The 18,957-nt window shown below is 58.2% G+C and overlaps 6 protein-coding genes across 6 annotated transcripts in view; 4 read left to right on the top strand and 2 right to left on the bottom strand.

The window, feature by feature from the left end:
• Positions 1-1,078: 1,078 nt before the first annotated feature.
• On the top strand, positions 1,079-7,433 carry VDAG_00631 (fatty acid synthase subunit beta dehydratase; the record flags this gene model as incomplete). The annotated part of the gene is made up of 2 exons (XM_009652008.1): positions 1,079-6,278; positions 6,328-7,433. 2 exons carry the CDS (start codon positions 1,079-1,081, stop codon positions 7,431-7,433), a joined length of 6,306 nt encoding a protein of 2,101 aa, XP_009650303.1.
• Positions 7,434-8,910: 1,477 nt separating this feature from the next.
• VDAG_00630 (guanine deaminase) lies at positions 8,911-10,380 on the top strand (the record flags this gene model as incomplete). The annotated part of the gene is made up of 1 exon (XM_009652007.1): positions 8,911-10,380. The coding sequence occupies one exon, from the start codon at positions 8,911-8,913 to the stop codon at positions 10,378-10,380; it is 1,470 nt and encodes a 489-aa protein (XP_009650302.1).
• Positions 10,381-10,887: 507 nt separating this feature from the next.
• Positions 10,888-11,370, top strand: VDAG_00629 (small nuclear ribonucleoprotein; the record flags this gene model as incomplete). The annotated part of the gene is made up of 2 exons (XM_009652006.1): positions 10,888-10,989; positions 11,080-11,370. 2 exons carry the CDS (start codon positions 10,888-10,890, stop codon positions 11,368-11,370), a joined length of 393 nt encoding a protein of 130 aa, XP_009650301.1.
• Positions 11,371-11,885: 515 nt separating this feature from the next.
• VDAG_00628 (pentatricopeptide repeat protein) lies at positions 11,886-13,762 on the top strand (the record flags this gene model as incomplete). The annotated part of the gene is made up of 2 exons (XM_009652005.1): positions 11,886-12,452; positions 12,515-13,762. The coding sequence occupies 2 exons, from the start codon at positions 11,886-11,888 to the stop codon at positions 13,760-13,762; spliced, it is 1,815 nt and encodes a 604-aa protein (XP_009650300.1).
• A 1,025-nt stretch (positions 13,763-14,787) lies between these two features.
• On the bottom strand, positions 14,788-16,895 carry VDAG_00627 (neuroligin-4; the record flags this gene model as incomplete). The annotated part of the gene is made up of 3 exons (XM_009652004.1): positions 14,788-15,155; positions 15,220-15,410; positions 15,508-16,895. The coding sequence occupies 3 exons, from the start codon at positions 16,893-16,895 to the stop codon at positions 14,971-14,973; spliced, it is 1,764 nt and encodes a 587-aa protein (XP_009650299.1). The 3' UTR covers positions 14,788-14,970.
• A 1,342-nt stretch (positions 16,896-18,237) lies between these two features.
• VDAG_00626 (uncharacterized protein) overlaps positions 18,238-18,957 on the bottom strand; it is a gene marked incomplete at both ends in the record, with an annotated part of 3,532 nt that continues 2,812 nt past the window's right edge. The window contains one exon of the mRNA XM_009652003.1: positions 18,238-18,846. Coding sequence (XP_009650298.1) covers positions 18,238-18,846 — 609 coding nt within the window. The remainder of the gene's footprint in view (positions 18,847-18,957) is intronic.

The following is an 18,957-nucleotide window of genomic DNA, read 5'->3' as shown; positions in this document are numbered from 1 at the left end:
CGGATTGCAGCCGCGGCGCGCATCCACAGCGAACATGGTAGTGGAGGGGGGGAGAGGACAGAAGGGGCGTCCCCAGCATGGCATGGTACCTGGTCAGCCGCTGGGGCTGCCTACCGGTTGCCTATATGCCCTGTCTGAAGCTGGTTTCTGGGACTTCTGGTGCTGCCCTCCCCCAACAGAACTAAAATTTTGGCGAGAGTAATCCAGAGCTACCCCCCTGCCTGCCCCTCCAGCCCCTCGACCACACCCCCCCTGCAACTTCTTTCCCTTCCGAACGACCGGCTCAGACTTTTTTTTGCTGTTGAGGGCTCCGTGAGGACCATTGAGGCGTTGCGTCGTTGTGTTAGGTTGGCCAATCCAGCAATGAGTGGAGAGGCTGTCGAGACAACTGCCCAAAGAGCATCGATCCATCCATCCATCCATACATCCACCCATTCCGTGCAGCCCCAAGGGAAAGGGAGCTTGATCGGATTCTTCGCTAAGAGCCAATTGCTCTAGAATCCTGACCTTCACACTCGCACCTCACCTCCTCCACCGCCCTCAAGGAACTAGTAGTCCAGGCCACACACATTCTTGACCACATCACGTCCTTACCCCTCCCCCATTTGCCGCGCATATTCTGCCTGCCTCCTCCATCTTCCTCCCAGACAATTGAATCCTCCCCAACTTTCTCCCCCTTAAACAGCATCTGTCTTGACACCGCTGCTGCCTCCTGGGGTTTGACGAGATAACTTCTATTCCTCTTGCACCGTACATCCTCTCACTGCCGTCGAAGAATCCTTACAATCATCAAAGACCCAATATCCACGTGTGCCTAGCTGCGCTCAGGGTCCCCATTCCAGAAAACTTGCTGCCGCAATCGCAGCGTACCGGAGCAACCGCCAGCACTGTCTCCTGCTCTTTGCTGAGTTCACGGGGTCAGACTCGAAAGGTGAGAGCACCCTCCGCTCTACATTGACTGTTGGAGCTTGACTTGTGTGCTGCTGCCTTGAATATGCGAGGCTGACCACGAGAACAGCTCCCCTTCGCCCACGCATATCTTCTCGATACCCCTCCACCCCCCAATAATTCACCCATCATGTACGGTACCGGCACTGGCCCCCAGACGGGTGTCTCAACTCCGCGATCCAACGCCTCCCTCCGACCTCTCACGCTCACCCACGGCTCGCTCGAGACCTCTTTCCTCGTGCCGACCGCTCTCCACTACCACGCACAGCAGCTGAGGGACCGCTTCTCTGCCAGCCTCCCCACCGCCACAGATGAGCTCGCGCTCGACGAAGAGCCATCATCCGTGGCCGAACTCCTCGCCAGATACCTCGGCTTTATTGCTAGCGAGGTTGAGAAGGGCGAGGATGACGATCAAGGCTCGTACGAGGAGGTCCTCAAGCTCATCCTCGTCGAGTTCGAGCGTGGCTACTTGCAGGGCAACGAAGTCCACGCCCTCGTGGCATCTCTTCCCGGCATTGACGAGAAGAAGCTTATTGTCATCAAGAGCTACTACCAGGCCCGCCAAACAGCGGGACGCCCCATCAAGGAGCACGAGTCGGCTCTGTTCCGCGCCGCCGAGGATGGCGCTGCTGGCATCTACACAATCTTTGGCGGCCAGGGCAACATTGAAGAATACTTTGACGAGCTCCGTGAGATCTACAAGACCTACCAGCCTTTCGTGGGCGAGCTCATTCTGCATGCCGCCGAGCTCCTTCAGAACCTGTCCAAACACCCCAGCGCCGAGAAGCTCTATCCCAAGGGCCTCGACATCATGAGGTGGCTTGAGGACGAGGACGCGACACCTGATCTCGACTACCTCGTCTCCGCCCCCGTGAGCTTCCCTCTCATCGGTCTCGTGCAGCTCGCCCACTACGAGGTGACGTGCAAGGCCCTGGGTGTCAACCCCGGCAAGCTGCGAGCGAGGCTGAGCGGTTCCACCGGCCACTCGCAAGGTGTCGTTCTGGCTGCGGCCACTGCTGCTGCTAACTCTTGGGAGTCGTGGAAGGAGATTGCGCCCACGGCGCTCACCATCCTCTTCTGGATCGGTGCCCGTAGTCAACAGGTCTTCCCTCGCACGTCCCTCACACCCAACATGCTGCGCGAGTCCATCGACAATGGCGAGGGCACTCCCACTCCCATGTTGAGCATCCGCGACCTGTCTCAGGCAGAGGTCCAGAAGCACATCGATGCCACCAACCAGTACCTCCCTCCCGACCGCCACATCTCCATTTCTCTCATCAACAGCCCGCGAAACCTGGTCGTCACCGGTCCTCCGATCTCCCTGTACGGTCTCAACGCCCAGCTGCGCAAGGTCAAGGCCCCCACTGGCCTCGACCAGACCCGAATTCCCCACACCGAGCGCAAGAGTCGGTTTGTGAACCGCTTCCTACCCATTACGGCCCCCTTCCACAGCAAGTACCTCGCCGAGGCTACTGAGCTGATTGATGGCGACCTCAAGGATATCGAGATCCTGTCCGATGACCTTGGCATTCCGGTCTTTGACACAAACACTGGCAAGGATATCAGGGAGGAGGTCGAAGGCAACATTGTTCCTGCTCTGGTCCGTCTCATCACCAGAGACCCCGTCAACTGGGAGAAGGCCACCGTCTTCCCCGATGCCACCCACGTGCTCGACTTTGGCCCTGGTGGCATCTCCGGCCTCGGAATACTCACCAGCCGCAACAAGGAGGGAACTGGCGTCCACGTTATCCTGGCTGGATCCGTCAACGGTACCGTCACAGAGGTCGGCTACAAGTCTGAGCTTTTCGACAGGGACGAAGAGCACGCTATCCGATATGCTGTGGACTGGGTCAAGGAGTTCGGACCCCGTCTGGTGACCACCTCGCAGGGCCGTACCTTCGTCGACACCAAGATGAGCAGACTGCTCGGTCTTCCTCCCGTCATGGTCGCCGGTATGACGCCCTGCACGGTGCCCTGGGACTTCGTCTCCGCCACCATGAACGCTGGCTACCACATTGAGCTTGCTAGCGGTGGCTACTACAACGCCAAGACCATGACGGAGGCCCTGTCTAAGATTGAAGGAGCCATTACCGCCGGCCGTGGTATCACCGTAAACCTCATCTACGTCAACCCCCGCGCCATGGCTTGGCAGATCCCCCTCCTCGGCCGCCTTAGGGCTGAGGGAGTCCCCATCGAGGGTCTGACAATTGGCGCCGGTGTCCCATCCATCGAGGTTGCTCAGGAGTACATTGAGACTCTTGGCCTCAAGCACATCGCCTTCAAGCCTGGCTCGTCTGATGCCATCCAGGCCGTCATCAACATCGCCAAGGCCAACCCCGACTTCCCCGTTATTCTCCAGTGGACTGGCGGTCGCGGTGGTGGCCACCACTCCTTCGAGGATTTCCACCAGCCCATCCTGAGCATGTACGGACGTATCCGTCGTACTCCCAACATTATTCTTGTTGCTGGCAGTGGCTTTGGTGGAGCTGATGACACGTACCCTTACCTCACCGGTGACTGGGCCAAGGGCTACGGCTACCCTCCCATGCCCTTTGACGGTACACTCTTTGGCAGCCGCATGATGGTTGCCAAGGAGGCCCATACGAGCAAGAACGCGAAGCAGGCCATCGTTGATGCTCCTGGTATTGGTGACGAGTCCTGGGAGAAGACCTACCAGGGACCTGCTGGTGGTGTCATTACGGTTCGCTCTGAGATGGGTGAGCCCATCCACAAGCTGGCTACTCGAGGTGTGGTCCTGTGGGCGGAGATGGACAAGAAGATCTTCAGTCTTCCCAAGGAGAAGCGCGTTCCCGAACTGAAGAAGAACCGTGACTACATTATCAAGAAGCTCAACGACGACTTCCAGAAGGTCTGGTTTGGCCGCAACCGTTTCGGTGAGACTGTCGACCTCGAGGATATGACTTACGGCGAGGTTGTCCGTCGCATGGTCGACTTGCTTTACGTCAGGCACGAGTCTCGCTGGATCGATGCTTCCTACAAGAAATTCACTGGTGATTTCATCCATCGTGTTGAGGAGCGCTTCACCTCCAAGCCCGGCCAGGCTTCCCTGCTACAGGACTTTGGCGAACTCGAAAGCCCTTACGAGACTGTCAAGAGAATTCTTGCTGGCTACCCCGAGGCTGATACCCAGATTATCAACGCACAGGACGTTCAGCACTTCCTCATGCTCTGCCGGCGTCGCGGCCAGAAGCCCCCCACCTTCGTGCCCGCCCTTGATGAGAACTTTGAGTTCTTCTTCAAGAAGGACTCGCTGTGGCAGTCCGAGGACCTCAGCGCCGTCATTGGCCAGGACGTCGGCAGGACCTGCATTCTGCAGGGCCCTACCGCCGCCAAGTTCTCCACCATTTTGGATGAACCTATCAAGGATATCCTTGATGGTGTTCACGACGCCCACGTCGAGCGTCTCACCCAGGACTTGTACAGCGGCGACAAGAAGTCGATTCCCACCATCGAGTACTTCGGTGGTAAGCTGAACGATACCGAGATTCCGGTCGAGGACGTCGATGGTCTTCTTACCTCGTATGATGAGACGAAGAACACCTACCGCCTGCACCTTTCGCCGTCTGCCACCATGCCCACTGAGGATGCCTGGCTGGCTCTTCTTGCCGGACCCCGTCGCAGCTGGCGTCACGCACTCCTGACTTCTGAGGTTCTTGTTCAAGGTCAGAAGTTCCAGACCAACCCGATAAAGCGTATCTTCGCCCCCGTCCGTGGCCTGTTCGTGGAGATCCACTTCCCCAACGACCCTGCCAGGACCCGCATCATCGTCAAGGAGCAGCCGCGCCACAACCAGTACGTCGACGTTCTCGAGGTCAAGCTTGTTGGTAACAACGAGATTCTGGTCAACATGATCAAGGACACCACTGCCCTCGGCGAGCCGGTGTCCCTGCCCCTGAAATTCGTGTACCGCCCCGAGGCTGGTTACGCTCCGATTCACGAGGTCATGGAGGGTCGCAATGACCGCATCAAGGAGTTCTACTGGCGTGCTTGGTTCGGCAACGAGACTCTCGACCTCGATGCCGACGTCTCGAAGCAGTTCGATGGTGGCAAGGCCACGATCACTGGAGAGGACATCAACGACTTTGTCCATGCTGTTGGCAACACTGGCGAGGCCTTTGTCGAGCGTCCCGGAAAGACAGTATTTGCGCCGATGGACTTTGCTATTGTTGTCGGCTGGAAGGCCATTACCAAGCCTATCTTCCCCCGCACCATTGACGGCGATCTCCTCAAGCTCGTCCACCTGTCGAACCAGTTCCGCATGCTGCCAGGCGCTGAGCCTTTGAAGAAGGGTGACGAGGTCAGCACCACTGCTCAAATCAACGCTGTCATCAACCAGGAGTCTGGTAAAATGGTTGAGGTTTGCGGAACCATCAGCCGTGATGGCGAAGCCGTCATGGAAGTGACGTCCCAGTTCCTGTACCGCGGTGTGTACTCGGACTTTGAGAACACCTTCCAGCGCAAGACCGAGACTCCTGTGCAGCTTCACCTCGCCACCACTCAGGATGTCGCTGTCCTCAAGGCCAAGGAGTGGTTCAACCTCGACGACCTCCCTCAGGACATCCAGCTTCTCGGACAGACTCTTGAGTTCCGTCTGCAGAGCTTCCTCAAGTTCCAGAACAAGACTGTCTTCAGCAGCATCCAGACTTACGGCCAGGTGCTACTTGAGCTTCCCAGCAAGGAGGTTATCCAGGTGGCTAGCGTCGATTATGAGGCTGGTGTCTCGCATGGTAACCCTGTCATTGACTACCTCGAGCGCCACGGCTCGCCCCTCGATCAGCCCCTCAACTTCGAGAACCCTATTCCTCTGAGTGGAAAGACTCCTCTGCAGCTTCGTGCGCCCTCTTCCAACGAGACGTACGCTCGTGTTTCCGGCGACTACAACCCCATTCACGTTTCGCGTGTGTTTGCCGGATACGCCAACTTGCCCGGCACCATCACCCACGGCATGTACTCCAGCGCCTCGGTTCGCAGTCTCGTCGAGACATGGGCCGCCGAGAACAACATTGGCCGCGTCCGCAGCTTCCACGCCTCTCTCGTTGGTATGGTCCTGCCCAACGACGATCTCGAAGTCAAGTTGCAGCACGTCGGCATGGTGGCTGGTCGCAAGATCATCAAGGTCGAGGCCATCAACAAGGAGAACGAGGAGAAGGTTCTCCTCGGTGAGGCCGAGATTGAGCAGCCCGTGACTGCCTACGTGTTCACTGGTCAGGGTTCTCAGGAGCAGGGCATGGGCATGGAGCTCTATGCCAGCAGTCCTGTCGCCAAGGATGTGTGGGACCGCGCCGATACCTACCTGATGGACAACTACGGTAAGCAATCTTACTCTCGTGTTTCAAGTGATTGTACTGATGAATGCAGGCTTCTCAATCACGAACATCGTCAAGAACAACCCTAAGGAGCTGACCATCCACTTTGGTGGCCCTCGTGGCAAAGCCATCCGTGCCAACTACATGGCCATGACCTTCGAGACAGTTGCAGCTGATGGCTCCATCAAGTCGGAAAAGATCTTCAAGGAGGTTGATGAAAAGACGACTTCGTACACATACAGGTCGCCTACTGGCCTTCTGTCGGCGACGCAGTTTACACAGCCCGCCCTCACGCTTATGGAGAAGGCCAGTTTTGAGGATATGAAGTCCAAGGGTCTTGTGCCCCGCGACTGCACTTTCGCCGGCCACTCCCTCGGCGAGTACTCGGCACTTGCGGCCCTGGCCGAGGTCATGCCCATTGAGAGCTTGGTGTCCGTCGTGTTCTATCGCGGCCTGACGATGCAGGTTGCTGTCGAGCGTGACGCCGCAGGTCGCTCCAACTACTCCATGTGCGCCATCAACCCCAGCCGCATCTCCAAGACGTTCAACGAGGAGGCACTTGAGTTCGTGGTCAGCATGATCGCTGAGGAGACGGGTTGGCTGCTGGAGATTGTCAACTACAACATCGCCAACATGCAGTACGTCGCGGCAGGCGACCTCCGGGCGCTCGACACGCTGACTGGCGTGATGAACTTCCTGAAGGTGCAGAAGATTGACGTTGACGAGATGCGCGACAACATCGCAGAGGCCAAGGATGCGCTGCGAGAGATTGTCAAGGGCTCTGCCGAGGAGACGCTCAAGAAGCCGACGCCGCTCGACCTCCAGAGGGGCTTCGCGACGATCCCTCTCAAGGGTATCGACGTGCCGTTCCACTCGACCTTCCTGCGGTCGGGTGTCAAGCCCTTCCGTTCGTTCCTGCTCAAGAAGATCAACAGGACGACGATCGATCCCTCGAAGCTCATTGGCAAATATATTCCCAACGTGACGGCCAAGCCGTTTGCGATCACCAAGGAATACTTTGAGGAGGTGTACAAGCTCACCAACTCGCCCAAGATTGCGTCGGTGCTGGCCAACTGGGACAGCTACAGCCAGGATGCGCCGTCTAGTCAGGGCAGCAGCATCAACGGGGTGGAGGGCGACTTTGGCTCTGCCGCGTAGGCTGCTCGAGATATCTGCTAGAGAGGAGTGGTGACGAGAGATGATGAGCAAGAACAAGTAACAAGATATTGATAGACAAGTGATGGGAATGGCGCCATGGTTGTTTGTACCAAGAGGGAAACGGCAGGAGGGGTGGGCTATGTTTTGTTTTCAGCTTCGTCTTGTCTTTTCTGCACATTGCGCCATGTTTCTAGAGAAGCCGATTTGTTTTTCGTATGAGATGTGTCTTGTTTTGCGACTTTGTTTTGCGACTTTTTTGCGACTGAATTTCAAAGTTCCGTCTTGGCCTCCGTCTGCATCACATGTTTTGGTTCTCGATGGGTCTAGCCAGATTGGCGTGGTCGCACAAGATGGAAATAGAAGGCAGTATGCCACTTCGTTTGACAAAAGGAAAACCCCATATACTTTGATTCTTCCACCGGCGTGGTCGACGTGTGATGGCCTGACCCAAAGTGACGAGACACTTTGGCTTGGAGAAATGCCCGAGGGGCCCTGGGGTCGTAACACAGAAGTGGGACGGGGCTAAGGCGGTTCCAGGGAGGGCAAGCAGGTACGGCAGGACGGGAGGGCGTTTGACAGTCCCGATCGGCGAGGGGTGTCCTGCAGGGACCCGAGCCGGGGAAAGGCCATGACGGTGAGGTCTTCCGCCTTATTACCTACCGACCTACCAACCTTAGGTATTGTACAGTCTCCTTCTCTTTCAGGGGTCGAGGCCAAAGTCATCAGGTGAGTCGGCATGTGAGGTGGTGAGGGGCACAGAGGGGGGACTGGGGGGGCACACATTTTGGGGGGAAAGTGAGGGGCAACAAGAGGCAACATCGAGCGCGGGTGAGGAGAAGAAGGTGGGGAGGCATGAGCGTCGGCCCCCGGCGAGCGCCGTGTGACGGTGAGGGGTCCGCGTTCACATGGTGGGGGTGGTAGGCGCGCTGGAGGGGGGTCGGACCTGCTACCGTTGATGCTCGTGAAAAAGACATCAATTGTTGCCGGTCTGCATTCTACCAGACTCGTCGACACCCATTCGTTCGTTCGAACATACATCCCAACTCGGGCACTCTACGGCACATTGCCTGTTCAGCCGTGGCTTGCATCCATCAGCAATAGAACCAGACGTCCCATTCGCTATCGTCCTGTCCTTATCTCGACGACATAACCCACTCGGGCTGTACTTATCATCGCTACACCTAGATCGAGCAGAACCCAAGAAACTAGGACGGACAACGGAGATGTCCTGCTAGTGCGGTTTCCCTCTGCCCTCGCTCATCTCCATCGATAAATCCCAACTTGTGCGGACAGGGTTTGAGACCTTTTGTCGTTTCTCTTTCTTTGGGTATTATCTCTCGAAACTGGACCTGGAATTGGTGCTCCTGCTTGCTGGCTTGCTATATTTGTTTTGGCTATTGATATCCATATTCAATCCCAGTCAACACGAGGAAGCCAACACCTCCCGAGCTCCTGCTGACCAGCCCCAACCGTCACCATGGGTGAAGCTATCAGTGATGAGGCCGAGGCCTACCTTGCCAGCAACAAGCTCTTCCTTGGCACCTTTATTCACTCCCAGTCACGCGAATCTCTCGAGTATCTTCACAACACAGCCGTCTGCGTCGACCGCTTTGGTACCATTGTCGCCGTCGAGCCGGACTGCAACCTCGACCGCGCCAGGACCGAGCTGTTCCCCCGTCTAGAATGGGACGAAACCTTGGTCACCGTGACCACGGCCTCACCTGGCCAGTTCTTCTTCCCCGGTTTCATTGACACGCATGTCCACGCGTCCCAGTACCCCAATGTTGGCATCTTTGGCAAGTCTACGCTCCTCGACTGGCTCAACACATACACCTTCCCGCTTGAGTCGTCTCTCAAGGACCTCAGCAAGGCGCGCCGCGTCTACACGGCCTGCGTCCGCCGCACCCTCGCCCACGGCACTACCACCTCGGCCTACTATGCCACCGTCGACGTTGCCGCCACCAACCTGCTTGCCGACATTTGCCTCGACATTGGCCAGCGCGCCTTCATTGGCCGCGTCTGTATGGACCACAAGGACATGTGCCCCTCGTACTATCGCGATGAGTCCGCCGAGGCTTCTCTGCAGGCCACCGAAGCATCCATAGCACACATCCGCGCCATCGACCCGTCCTACGACCTCGTCACCCCGATCCTGACCCCACGTTTCGCGCCCTCTTGCACAAGCGACGCCATGCACGGCCTCGCCGCCCTGCACCGCGACACGGGTCTGCCGATCCAGACGCACATTTCCGAGAACGAAGGCGAGATCGCCCTCGTCAAGAGCATGTTCCCCGATTCGGCCAGTTACGCCGCCGTCTACGACGACCACGGCCTCCTGACGAAGCGCACCGTCCTCGCGCACGCCGTTCACCTTACCGAGGAGGAGGCCGATCTCGTTGCCGCCAGGGGCTCCGGCGTGTCGCACTGCCCGGCAAGCAACTCAGCCCTCACGTCGGGCGCCGCGCGCGTGCGCTGGCTCTGGGAGAAGGGCGTCGAAGTGGGGCTCGGCACCGACATGAGCGGCGGCTACAGCCCGTCTATCCTCGAGGCCGCGAGGCAGTCGAGTCTCGTCTCGAGGCACGTCGCTATGGGCCTACCGGACGGCACGGAGAAGGAGAGGGCCAAGCTCACGGCTGAGGAGGCCCTGTTCCTGGGCACGCGTGGCGGCGCTAAGATCCTCGGGCTCGAGAGCGCGGTCGGCGGCTTTGAGGTTGGTAAGCAATACGATGCGCAGCTCGTCGGCCTGGGCGCCGTGGACCATGTTGGTGGACGCGAGGGAGAGGTCATCGATGCGAGTCTCGTGCGTGGCGATGAGGGCAATGTAGACATTTTTGGCTGGGAGACGTGGGAGGAGAAGATGGCCAAGTGGCTTTTTAACGGCGATGACCGGAACACGAAAAAGGTCTGGGTACGGGGGCGGCTGGTGCACGACAGGAGTCCAGCTTGAATACTACGCGGTGAGCTTGGGGAGGTGATCTAGGATATAACGAGTAATCATGAGGTATCATGTGGTAAAATGTTCGGGATATAGACTTTACAGATGGAGCTTGCAGCAATCAATACCACGATGTATGCATCAAGAAACGTTCGACGAACTGTGTCTCAACTAGGTACCTGTCAAGGTCGCTACGTCAAGCCATATCCTATCTGAACATGCGAGCTGTGGTGACTTGGCTCACCGAGGCACCGACAAGCTACACCGAAGTTATGCACCCCACACCGAGCCCCACCACAACGCAGCTCCATGCTGCAACCAAGCACGTCGCATCACCAAGTCCACGAGTGCGAGCCTCCAGTCATCAACATCACAACAGCCCGCACATTCGCCCGTGCACACAACGAGATGGTAATATTTTCCACCCCCTGAAGATCTCCCCTCGCAACACTTGGAACACGACCTAACTGCCTTCGACAGCTCCCTCTCGGCCTCCTCAACGCCGCCCAAGGGCACCCGATGCTCGTCGAGCTCAAGAACGGCGAGACCCTCAACGGCCACCTCGTCATGTGCGACACGTGGATGAACCTCACGCTGAAGGAGGTCGTCCAGACGAGTCCCGTGCGTTTGCCCCCCCCTGCCGCGCCCGCTGGCGCCCGCCCTGGAGCGCATGCGCGCTTGCCATGGCTAACCATTTATGTGTCGTCACAGGAAGGCGACAAGTTTGTCAAGATTCCCGAGGTATACGTCAAGGGGAACAACGTGCGTACACATCTCTGTTTATTCATTCGCTCAAGCGCAAACGCAAAGCTGATCGCCGGACTACAGATCAAGTACCTCCGCGTACCGGACGACATTTCCGACATTGTCAAGGAGAACCAGCAGAACAACCAAGGCGGATTCAGAGGCGGACGCGGCGGCGGGAGGGGCGATCACCGCGGCGGCGACCGCGGCAGGGGACGGGGACAGGGCCGTGGCAGGGGGAGGGGGCGCGGCGCTTGAGGCCGTTGGAGTCTGGATTGGGGACGGGCTTGGGTTGAGAGACCTCTGCGATGCAGGCGCGTGGTGCGTCCGCTCGGCGCTGGCATTCTGATGCAGCGCAGTCGCTCGAAAGGCATGGACACGAGAGTCTGGGTATGGGCTGGGCCTCGAGGTTGCGGCTCCATGTTCGCTATCTGAGGCGGCCTCCCACTTTTGCAGTTCTGGCTGGGCGCTCCGTGTTTGGAGCATGGCTGGACCCGATCTGGGCGCTGTCGCGCTGGGCGAAGCAAGGGCTTTCAAGGCCACTCAAAATATCACAAATGCATTTTCAGCGCATCTAGAGGGCCTTGGTCGGGTTCGGTGCCTCGTGATTTCGGATCGATGAAGGACTCTCACATGGTCACGTGATTACGTGAAAGATCCACTGAAGCTTGAACCTCCCGTCCTCGATTCGAGCTTTTGCCATGACTCTCGAAAGATATGTCTAGGCAAAATGGCATGACGCCTTAATTGCGCTACCAAGCACGATCAACCTAATGTCAGGCTCGCGGGTCGCCTTTGACGGACTATGGCGTTGCCTCTGTCCCTCCGTGGACCCCGTCCTCGCCTCTAGAGTACTCAACGCCCCGATTGTCCCCCGGACACTTCACGCGACGACCCGAAGACGAGTTTGCCTCTCGGCCTCGGCCACGAAACGCGCGCAGACTGCAACATATCGTCACTATGCTTCCTCCGCCATCCCTGTGCGCACCGCGGCATACGAAGCGGCGGGTGCCGTTAACGACGCTCGTGTTCGGTCGATATTGAAGGCCCCTCCTCCGACAATCCTCGACCGCGATGTCCTACCGATGGCCTCTGTCCCCGATATGCTCGAAGCACTACGTCAGCTCCAGACAATACCAGACAGCTTTCGCACGGCAGCGGCTGTCGTACGGCATCTCATTCAAGACAGGGGACAACAACCTAGCCCTGCGCTCTACGAATGCCTCATCGCTTGCGCGCGAGATACCAATGGAACAGCCGACATGATCGCCCAGCTCCTTGCTGAGATGCACCAGCTGGGCATGAATCCTGGCGCGCAGCTCTGTCATGACGCACTTGAGGTATGTCTGAGACGATAGGATCCCCCCCCCTATCTCTCGCCATGCAAAGCTAAAAGAGACAGGCTCTCGCCATCCACCCCAACTACCTCCTTCGCAACGAAATTCTCTGGGCCATGCAAGAATCCTGGACGCCCATCACCCTTTCCGGCCACTGCAATGTTGCTCTCGGTCTCCTCCGTGACGGCCAGTACGAGCTCGCTTTTGACAAGGCCGAAGAGCTCCTCGACAAGAACCCTGACGTGCCACCACGTCTCTTCGATGTCTTCGTCCTCGCGTTTGCCCACCGTGGCTTCCTCGACGAGGCCGTCCGCCTCGCGCACGAGAAGCGCCATGCCGCGAGTGAGGACGTCCCCGTGGCCCTGTGGCACGTTCTGCTCGACGCCTGCGCCGCCGCCTCGCACGTCGAGGGCACGTCCTACATCTGGGGTCGCTTTCTCGAGCACGACCGCCGCCGCGTCTCGGACGGCACCCTGCTCGCCGTGTTGGACACGGCGGCGCGCGGGGGCCACCCGGACCTTGCGACGACGGCCATGGGCGTGCTGACGGCGCGCGGTGCCAAGCTCGGCGTGCACCACTACGAAGCGCTCATCGACAGCTACGCCAACGCCGGGGACATCCCCAACGCGCTGAGGCTGCTGTGCATCATGTTCCGGGCGCTCGGGGTCGCGCCGGAGGGGAGCACACGCTCCGTCTACTCGCGGCTCAAGGCCGAGCCGGCGCTGCTGGACGGGGCGCTCGAGGGGCTCGCCGCGCTCGTGCGGGACTACGACGTGCCGATCCAGGCGTTGAACGTTGTCGTCGAGGCCACGGTCGCGGCGAAGGGCTTCGACGCCGCGCTCCAAGTCTACAAGCAGATGCCCCGGTACACGCAGGCGCTCGCCGACGAGACGACATTCAGGCACCTGCTCGCCGCGTGCGAGGACACGAGGGCCTTGCGCTTCCTCGTCGAGGAGAACCCCGCGACCGCCCTGCGCGCGGACAGGGCGGCGTTCGATCGGGCCATTCACGCGTTCGCGGACGTGCGGGACGTCGAACAGGCGTTCCGGTGCGTCGAGCTGCTGGGCCCCGAAGACGAGGCGTGGCTGTCGAGGGATACGGCGCTGCTGCTCGTGCGGCGGGCCGCCGACGCGCAGGACGAGCGCGTGTGGTCGCTGCTGGAGGAGGCGAGGCGGAGGGGCCTTGATGTCGAGTCGGGCCTCTCGCGGTTCCTGGTGCCTTTTATGGAAGGGCGGGAAGGAAAGTCGAGGCGGGAGATTACGAGTGGTAAGAGAGTCGTCGAGGCTGCAGACGAGGATGCGACTACACTATGAGATACCCAGACAGCTACCTACCTAGCCACATATCCATCCTCAAATCAAAACCCATCTCAGCTCTTTTGAATTCCTGTCCTTCCTCGGGAGTCTAGTGATGACGGTGACAAGCAAACAGCGAGTCGATCTGACCATCGCCAATAGCACCAACTCCATAAGAGGAGGGAGACGGATAGTTGGTACACAGAGATTCCTCCTCAAAACAAAACCACAAAAAAAGCTCACCACCGTCTTCCACTACCAGAGCAACCCGCTCGGCGGAACAGCCCTATCTCGAATCTTGCCACCCCTGGGCTCACGTAGGACTGTCCTGGAAAGACCTCTGGTGGTTACGAAAAAACCCTCCAGGTTTTATTCTTCACAGATGCGAGACTCGAACCTTGAGCCTCGTCCTCAAACGGCGCACGTCTGCAACCGCCGCACCACGCGTCCGCGGTGACTCACGGGAGGAAACCATGTAATCAAAGTTTATAAAAGAAGAAACGACGTGGCGTGTTTATGGCGTGATGACTTTCATTATCAGGGAGCATGGAGCATGGAGCATGGAACATGGGTTATGCGCAACAAGCTAAGACAGGACCTGGAGACTAAAGCTCAGCTGACCGTCGGGTCCACTTCTAAGCCGTTTGGGGAACTGACCTAGCCAACTAGGGTGCTATAGCCTCACTTGAGCATTACATGTAGACATGCAAGAAGACTGTACGTTCGTAGATACTGGCTGGTGCGACGAAATCTCTTCAGATGCACTTCTACACTGAATCCATCATTTGAATGCTGCGTTCATATACGGCAAGCTCTTCTCTTTGACTGACAGCCGAGCACTTACGACGAGGCAGGTGGGCGGTGTGGCATCTCCGAAGGGAAGGTGCCATGTAGCATTCCTGCCTATAGCTTACTCACCATGAGGTACGAGGTACCTTGTGAATTCGGTACCGTACCGATATCGCGGGGAATGATGCTAATTATCTATCACGGAAGTACTCTGGATCTTTCTCCATCATCAACAACATAGATTGATGTTCTCCGTCACGTCATCAACGTGGACTGATATTAACAACGCGTACTCTCCTCCAACTGGGCGTCTCGGTTTATGAACTGCCCCTCAATCCTTGACTGCCCAAGGGTGGCCCCCAATTGACTTCCATCATCAAATCTACGATTAACGATTACTTGTTGAGTACGACCGCCAGATCACTGTCACAATCCGATCACCGCCTCCACTTGCTCCCGGGGTCCAGCTCGAAGGCGTACTCAGACCACAGCGCCATGCCTTCCTTGCGCCAGGTATCTTCCTCAAGACGAACATTGATCTTGTTGTTCGACGCTGTGGCGTTGAAGAGCATGTTCTTCGGCGAATCGACATTGTAGGGTGTCCATTTGGGCATGAAATCAACTGTCGAGCATGGTCAACCACAATTTCCTACTGCCAGCCACGCAGCTGAAAAGCCAGTGCTTACCCTTCTTGGTGTTGGGGTCCCCTGTTGCAATGTAGGATACAAGCTTGTCGACGATGCCACGGGAGAGCCGCAGGTGCGAGCTGACGTTGACGACCGGCGAATTGCGCTCGTACATGTTGTAATAGGAAGGGAAGCCAAAGAAGTACGTGTACTCGCTCGCGTGCGTGGCAAAGCCCGGCGCCAAGACCTCGCTGATGGGAATGTCTGTTGGGTCAGTGTCGAATCTGCGCCGTCCATGTTAGCGTTGCTCTGCGAGATCCCAACTGGCCCCGTCTCGACCTGGCTCACCTGTAGCTGTACGTCTTGACACCGTACTTGGCGAACGATTCGGCCGAATGCCGCCGCCTCGAGATGAAAGCAAAGTCGCCGAGAATCGATGCCATGCGCCTTGTCTGCGGCTCGCATGTGAGATTAGCCACCTTCATGGCCTCGCAGAAAGGATCCTTTCCGTCGGCACCCTTCATCGGCAGAGAGTAGGGCGACGAAGGCGCATCCACGGGATATGCCGAAAGGATCTTTTGGATGGTGCTGGGACGCGCGGTGGGGAAATAGAAATGGAGGCGGTCCTTCAGCTGTTCTTCCGTCTTGAGGCCAGCGCTGTGCACGTGGATGCTGAGAAGGCCCTCGTCGCTGTTGGCACCCGTCATGAGGTTGATATTTCGCGGGAAACGGCCAGCGTCGAGCTGCGAGACAGGTGGCTCCTTGATGAAGTCGCCGTCGATGGCCGGCCACCAGTAAAGGGCAATCTCCCCCTTTGACTGACCTGCGTTGACGGCATCCCAGCCAGCTTGGTACAGCGTAAAGGCGTCGATCTTTCGGAGGCACTCAAGACTGTCATCAACTTCGGGGCCCGCACAGCCGGATGCGTTGGCAATGTGGTTATAGCCATCCGTCAGGTGCGTGCTTAGGGGAAAGAGGCTGTTGGTGCCGTATCCAGCCGTACCACTGACAGCGATGCCACCACGGAAGAGACCTGAATCCTCGCCGCCGTATGCGAGGATCTGGTGCGTGATCGAAATGGCGCCTGCAGACTGACCCCACAGGGTGACCTTGGCAGGATCACCGCCAAAGGCTGCAATGTTCTCCTGGATCCATCGGAGGGCGATGCGCTGGTCCTTGAGACCAAGGTTCGTGATGCCTGCCGCCACGGCCTGTGGTCCGCCTGGGAATCCCAGGAATCCGAGACGGTAGTTGAGAGTGATGGTGATAATGGGCGTCTTGTTCTCCACACTGGCCCTGATCACGTAGGACGTGTTGGTGTTGCTCTCTGCGCCGAAGCCTGCGAAGAAGCCACCACCGTGAAGCCACACAGCAACGGGAAGCTTGTCTCCAGCGCGCACATTGGCGGGCCGGATGATGTTGAGGTTGAGACAGTCGTGAGAGAAGGTAGCATTGACTGCCTTGAAGATTCTCTCGTCAGACTGCGTGGGGCAGATGTTGCCGTACTTCTGGGCCGACCGTGTCCCCTTCCACGACTCTGTGAGCGGTTCGGGGTTGCTCAGCGGAGGCGACTTGGCATAGGGGATACCGAGGAAGACCTGCTGTTGAAACTCGGGCAGGTCGTAACCGACATAGGTGCCGTTCACAGTCTTGGCCTTGGGCGGAGATGCGGCGGCTCCCACCAGATGGAGGGTCGCGCCGATGGCGAGCAGGGAGGTCAAGGATCCAAAGAGCATCTTTGCTAGGCTAACAACGGAGCTCTTGGTTGTGCTGGAACTTGTGGCGAAAGATACAAAAGCTTTGGGTAGGAGATGTGCGTCCTCGCGATCCCATTTATGTCCATCTGGAGATCCTCCCGGAACCATCATCTTCCCGGGCACGCCGGTGGGATCAAATATCTGGCCCCGACCCGGCTTATCTTCATTGGCACAACGGACCGCGGACCGAGCTGGAGAAATGAAGCCTCGAGGACGGGAATATCATTCGACGTGTCTGAGAGACCCAAGGATGAGATGGGACGAGTTGCTGCACCGCAATCGAGCCCCTGCTCTGGCTAGGAACAGAAACCTTGCATTCCGTGCAGCGTCGAGTTCTGGGGAATTGAGGGTATGTATTTCTTGGTTGATTGGTGAGCTTCAGCAGCTGACCATTTGGCTGGGATCCAGGGCATGCAGCAAGGGCAGTCGAACTCGGCGCCATGTGGCGTTCGTCACCATTCAGCCGGGCACCTTGCCATCTTCAGTCCTGGAAACGGGGGGGTGAATGGAACTGTGCCACGCGAGCCGACAACAAAAGTGCCTGACATGTCAGAAGGATCCCTCAAGCAGGGAGCCATCAACAATGGAGCCCGAGTCCGAGATGCCGAGTACGCTCGCCACTGTGGGGGAGGGGTGCCGAGTGCGAGCCGCCCGAGTGCGAGGCACGTCTTGTCAGCACGCGAAACATCCGCCGCGTCCGCTCTAGAGAGGCAACGGCACAGCAAGACATGAAGCGGCGGCACAGCTGGCGGGCAGCGCAGGCAACCGGTCCGCAGTACCTTCATTCCGAGCCTAAGGCTTTGGAGGGTACTTTTTTTTTTTTTTTTTTTTCAGGAAAAGGACGACAGATCCAGTATGGGAGGCTCACAGGCTTTAATTGAGGGCAAGGAGGTTCACGAAAGCCAGGGTCAGGCGCAGCAAGGTAGATGAAGAAATGCTGATCCAGCATGTTTAGTCTTGCCTCCCAATGATTCCATCTGATCACACCATCTGGTCCAATGCTACCTCGGAAATCGATCGGCAACACCTGCATGTCGAGCTCCAATTCACTCAACCTATCCCAGATATCATAGCAAGTAACGCGCCTTCCAACCCTGGCGGGAACCGTGAAGGCCTCAATGATTAAGCTACACTCTGTCGAGAAGACCTCCCTCTGCCGTCCTGCTGTAGTCGTCAGTCCTCGACTCATTTCACCCATCTTATCGTCTCATGCTGAACTCTTCCCCGAAAAGTCCTCCAAAAGTCCTCCAAAAGATCCATACGCCTTGCTGTCGCATGCCGAGATTCAGGACCACGCCCCATTACCGGGTCCGAACATTCTCTACCGCGAATTCATGCCCGCCTTGAGAAGATCAAAAATATCACCCTCCGCTCCACCGTAGCCGTGGGCTGCCATGCTAGACAAGCCATGGTGTTGTTGCCGTCGATGCTGCTGCTGCTGCTGAGGGTGTTGCTGCTGGCCGTACGACGCCGTGCTCGTGGTGCCGCTCCCGTAACCCGCAGAACTGCTGCTGCGGGTACCGTACCCGGGTGTCGCGTTGGCGGATACAAAGGAGGAAGAGCCGGACCCGAAGCTGCCATACCATGAACTCTGCTGCTGAGCGGCGGACTGCGTCTGCTCGTGACCCTGTTGCTGTCGGGACGATGTAGGCGCCTGCTGCTGCTGCTGCTGCTGCTGAGGGGTGTAGCTCCCATATGGCTGCTGCTGCTGCTGCTGCTGGGACCGAGTCTGCTGATGTCCTGGACCCTTGGAGCGCATGTCAAACTGCTGCAGAGACGTAGACTGATGGTGTTGGTGCTGGGTTGAGGTCGCGGCGCTCGAAGTGCCGGTGCTGTAGGTTTGGCTGGTGCGACCCTGGGTGTCCGGCCAAGTCTGGTCGGCCGCCGCCGCCGTCGCAGTGTAGTCGGAAGTGGCTGCTTGCTGAGAAGCCTGTGCCGGAGGTAGGTGGGATGTGGATGATGTTCTGTCGCTGTAGGCACTCTGCGCTGGATACGTGGAGCTGGAGGCGGCGGTTTGGACCGAGTATGGCTCGTACCCGAG

This window comes from Verticillium dahliae, genomic scaffold, assembly GCF_000150675.1.
Source record: "Verticillium dahliae VdLs.17 supercont1.1 genomic scaffold, whole genome shotgun sequence".
Classification (NCBI taxonomy): Eukaryota; Fungi; Ascomycota; class Sordariomycetes; order Glomerellales; family Plectosphaerellaceae; genus Verticillium; species Verticillium dahliae.
The sequence above is the reverse complement of the archived record's forward strand: the minus strand, read 5'-3'. Positions and strand labels throughout refer to the sequence as shown.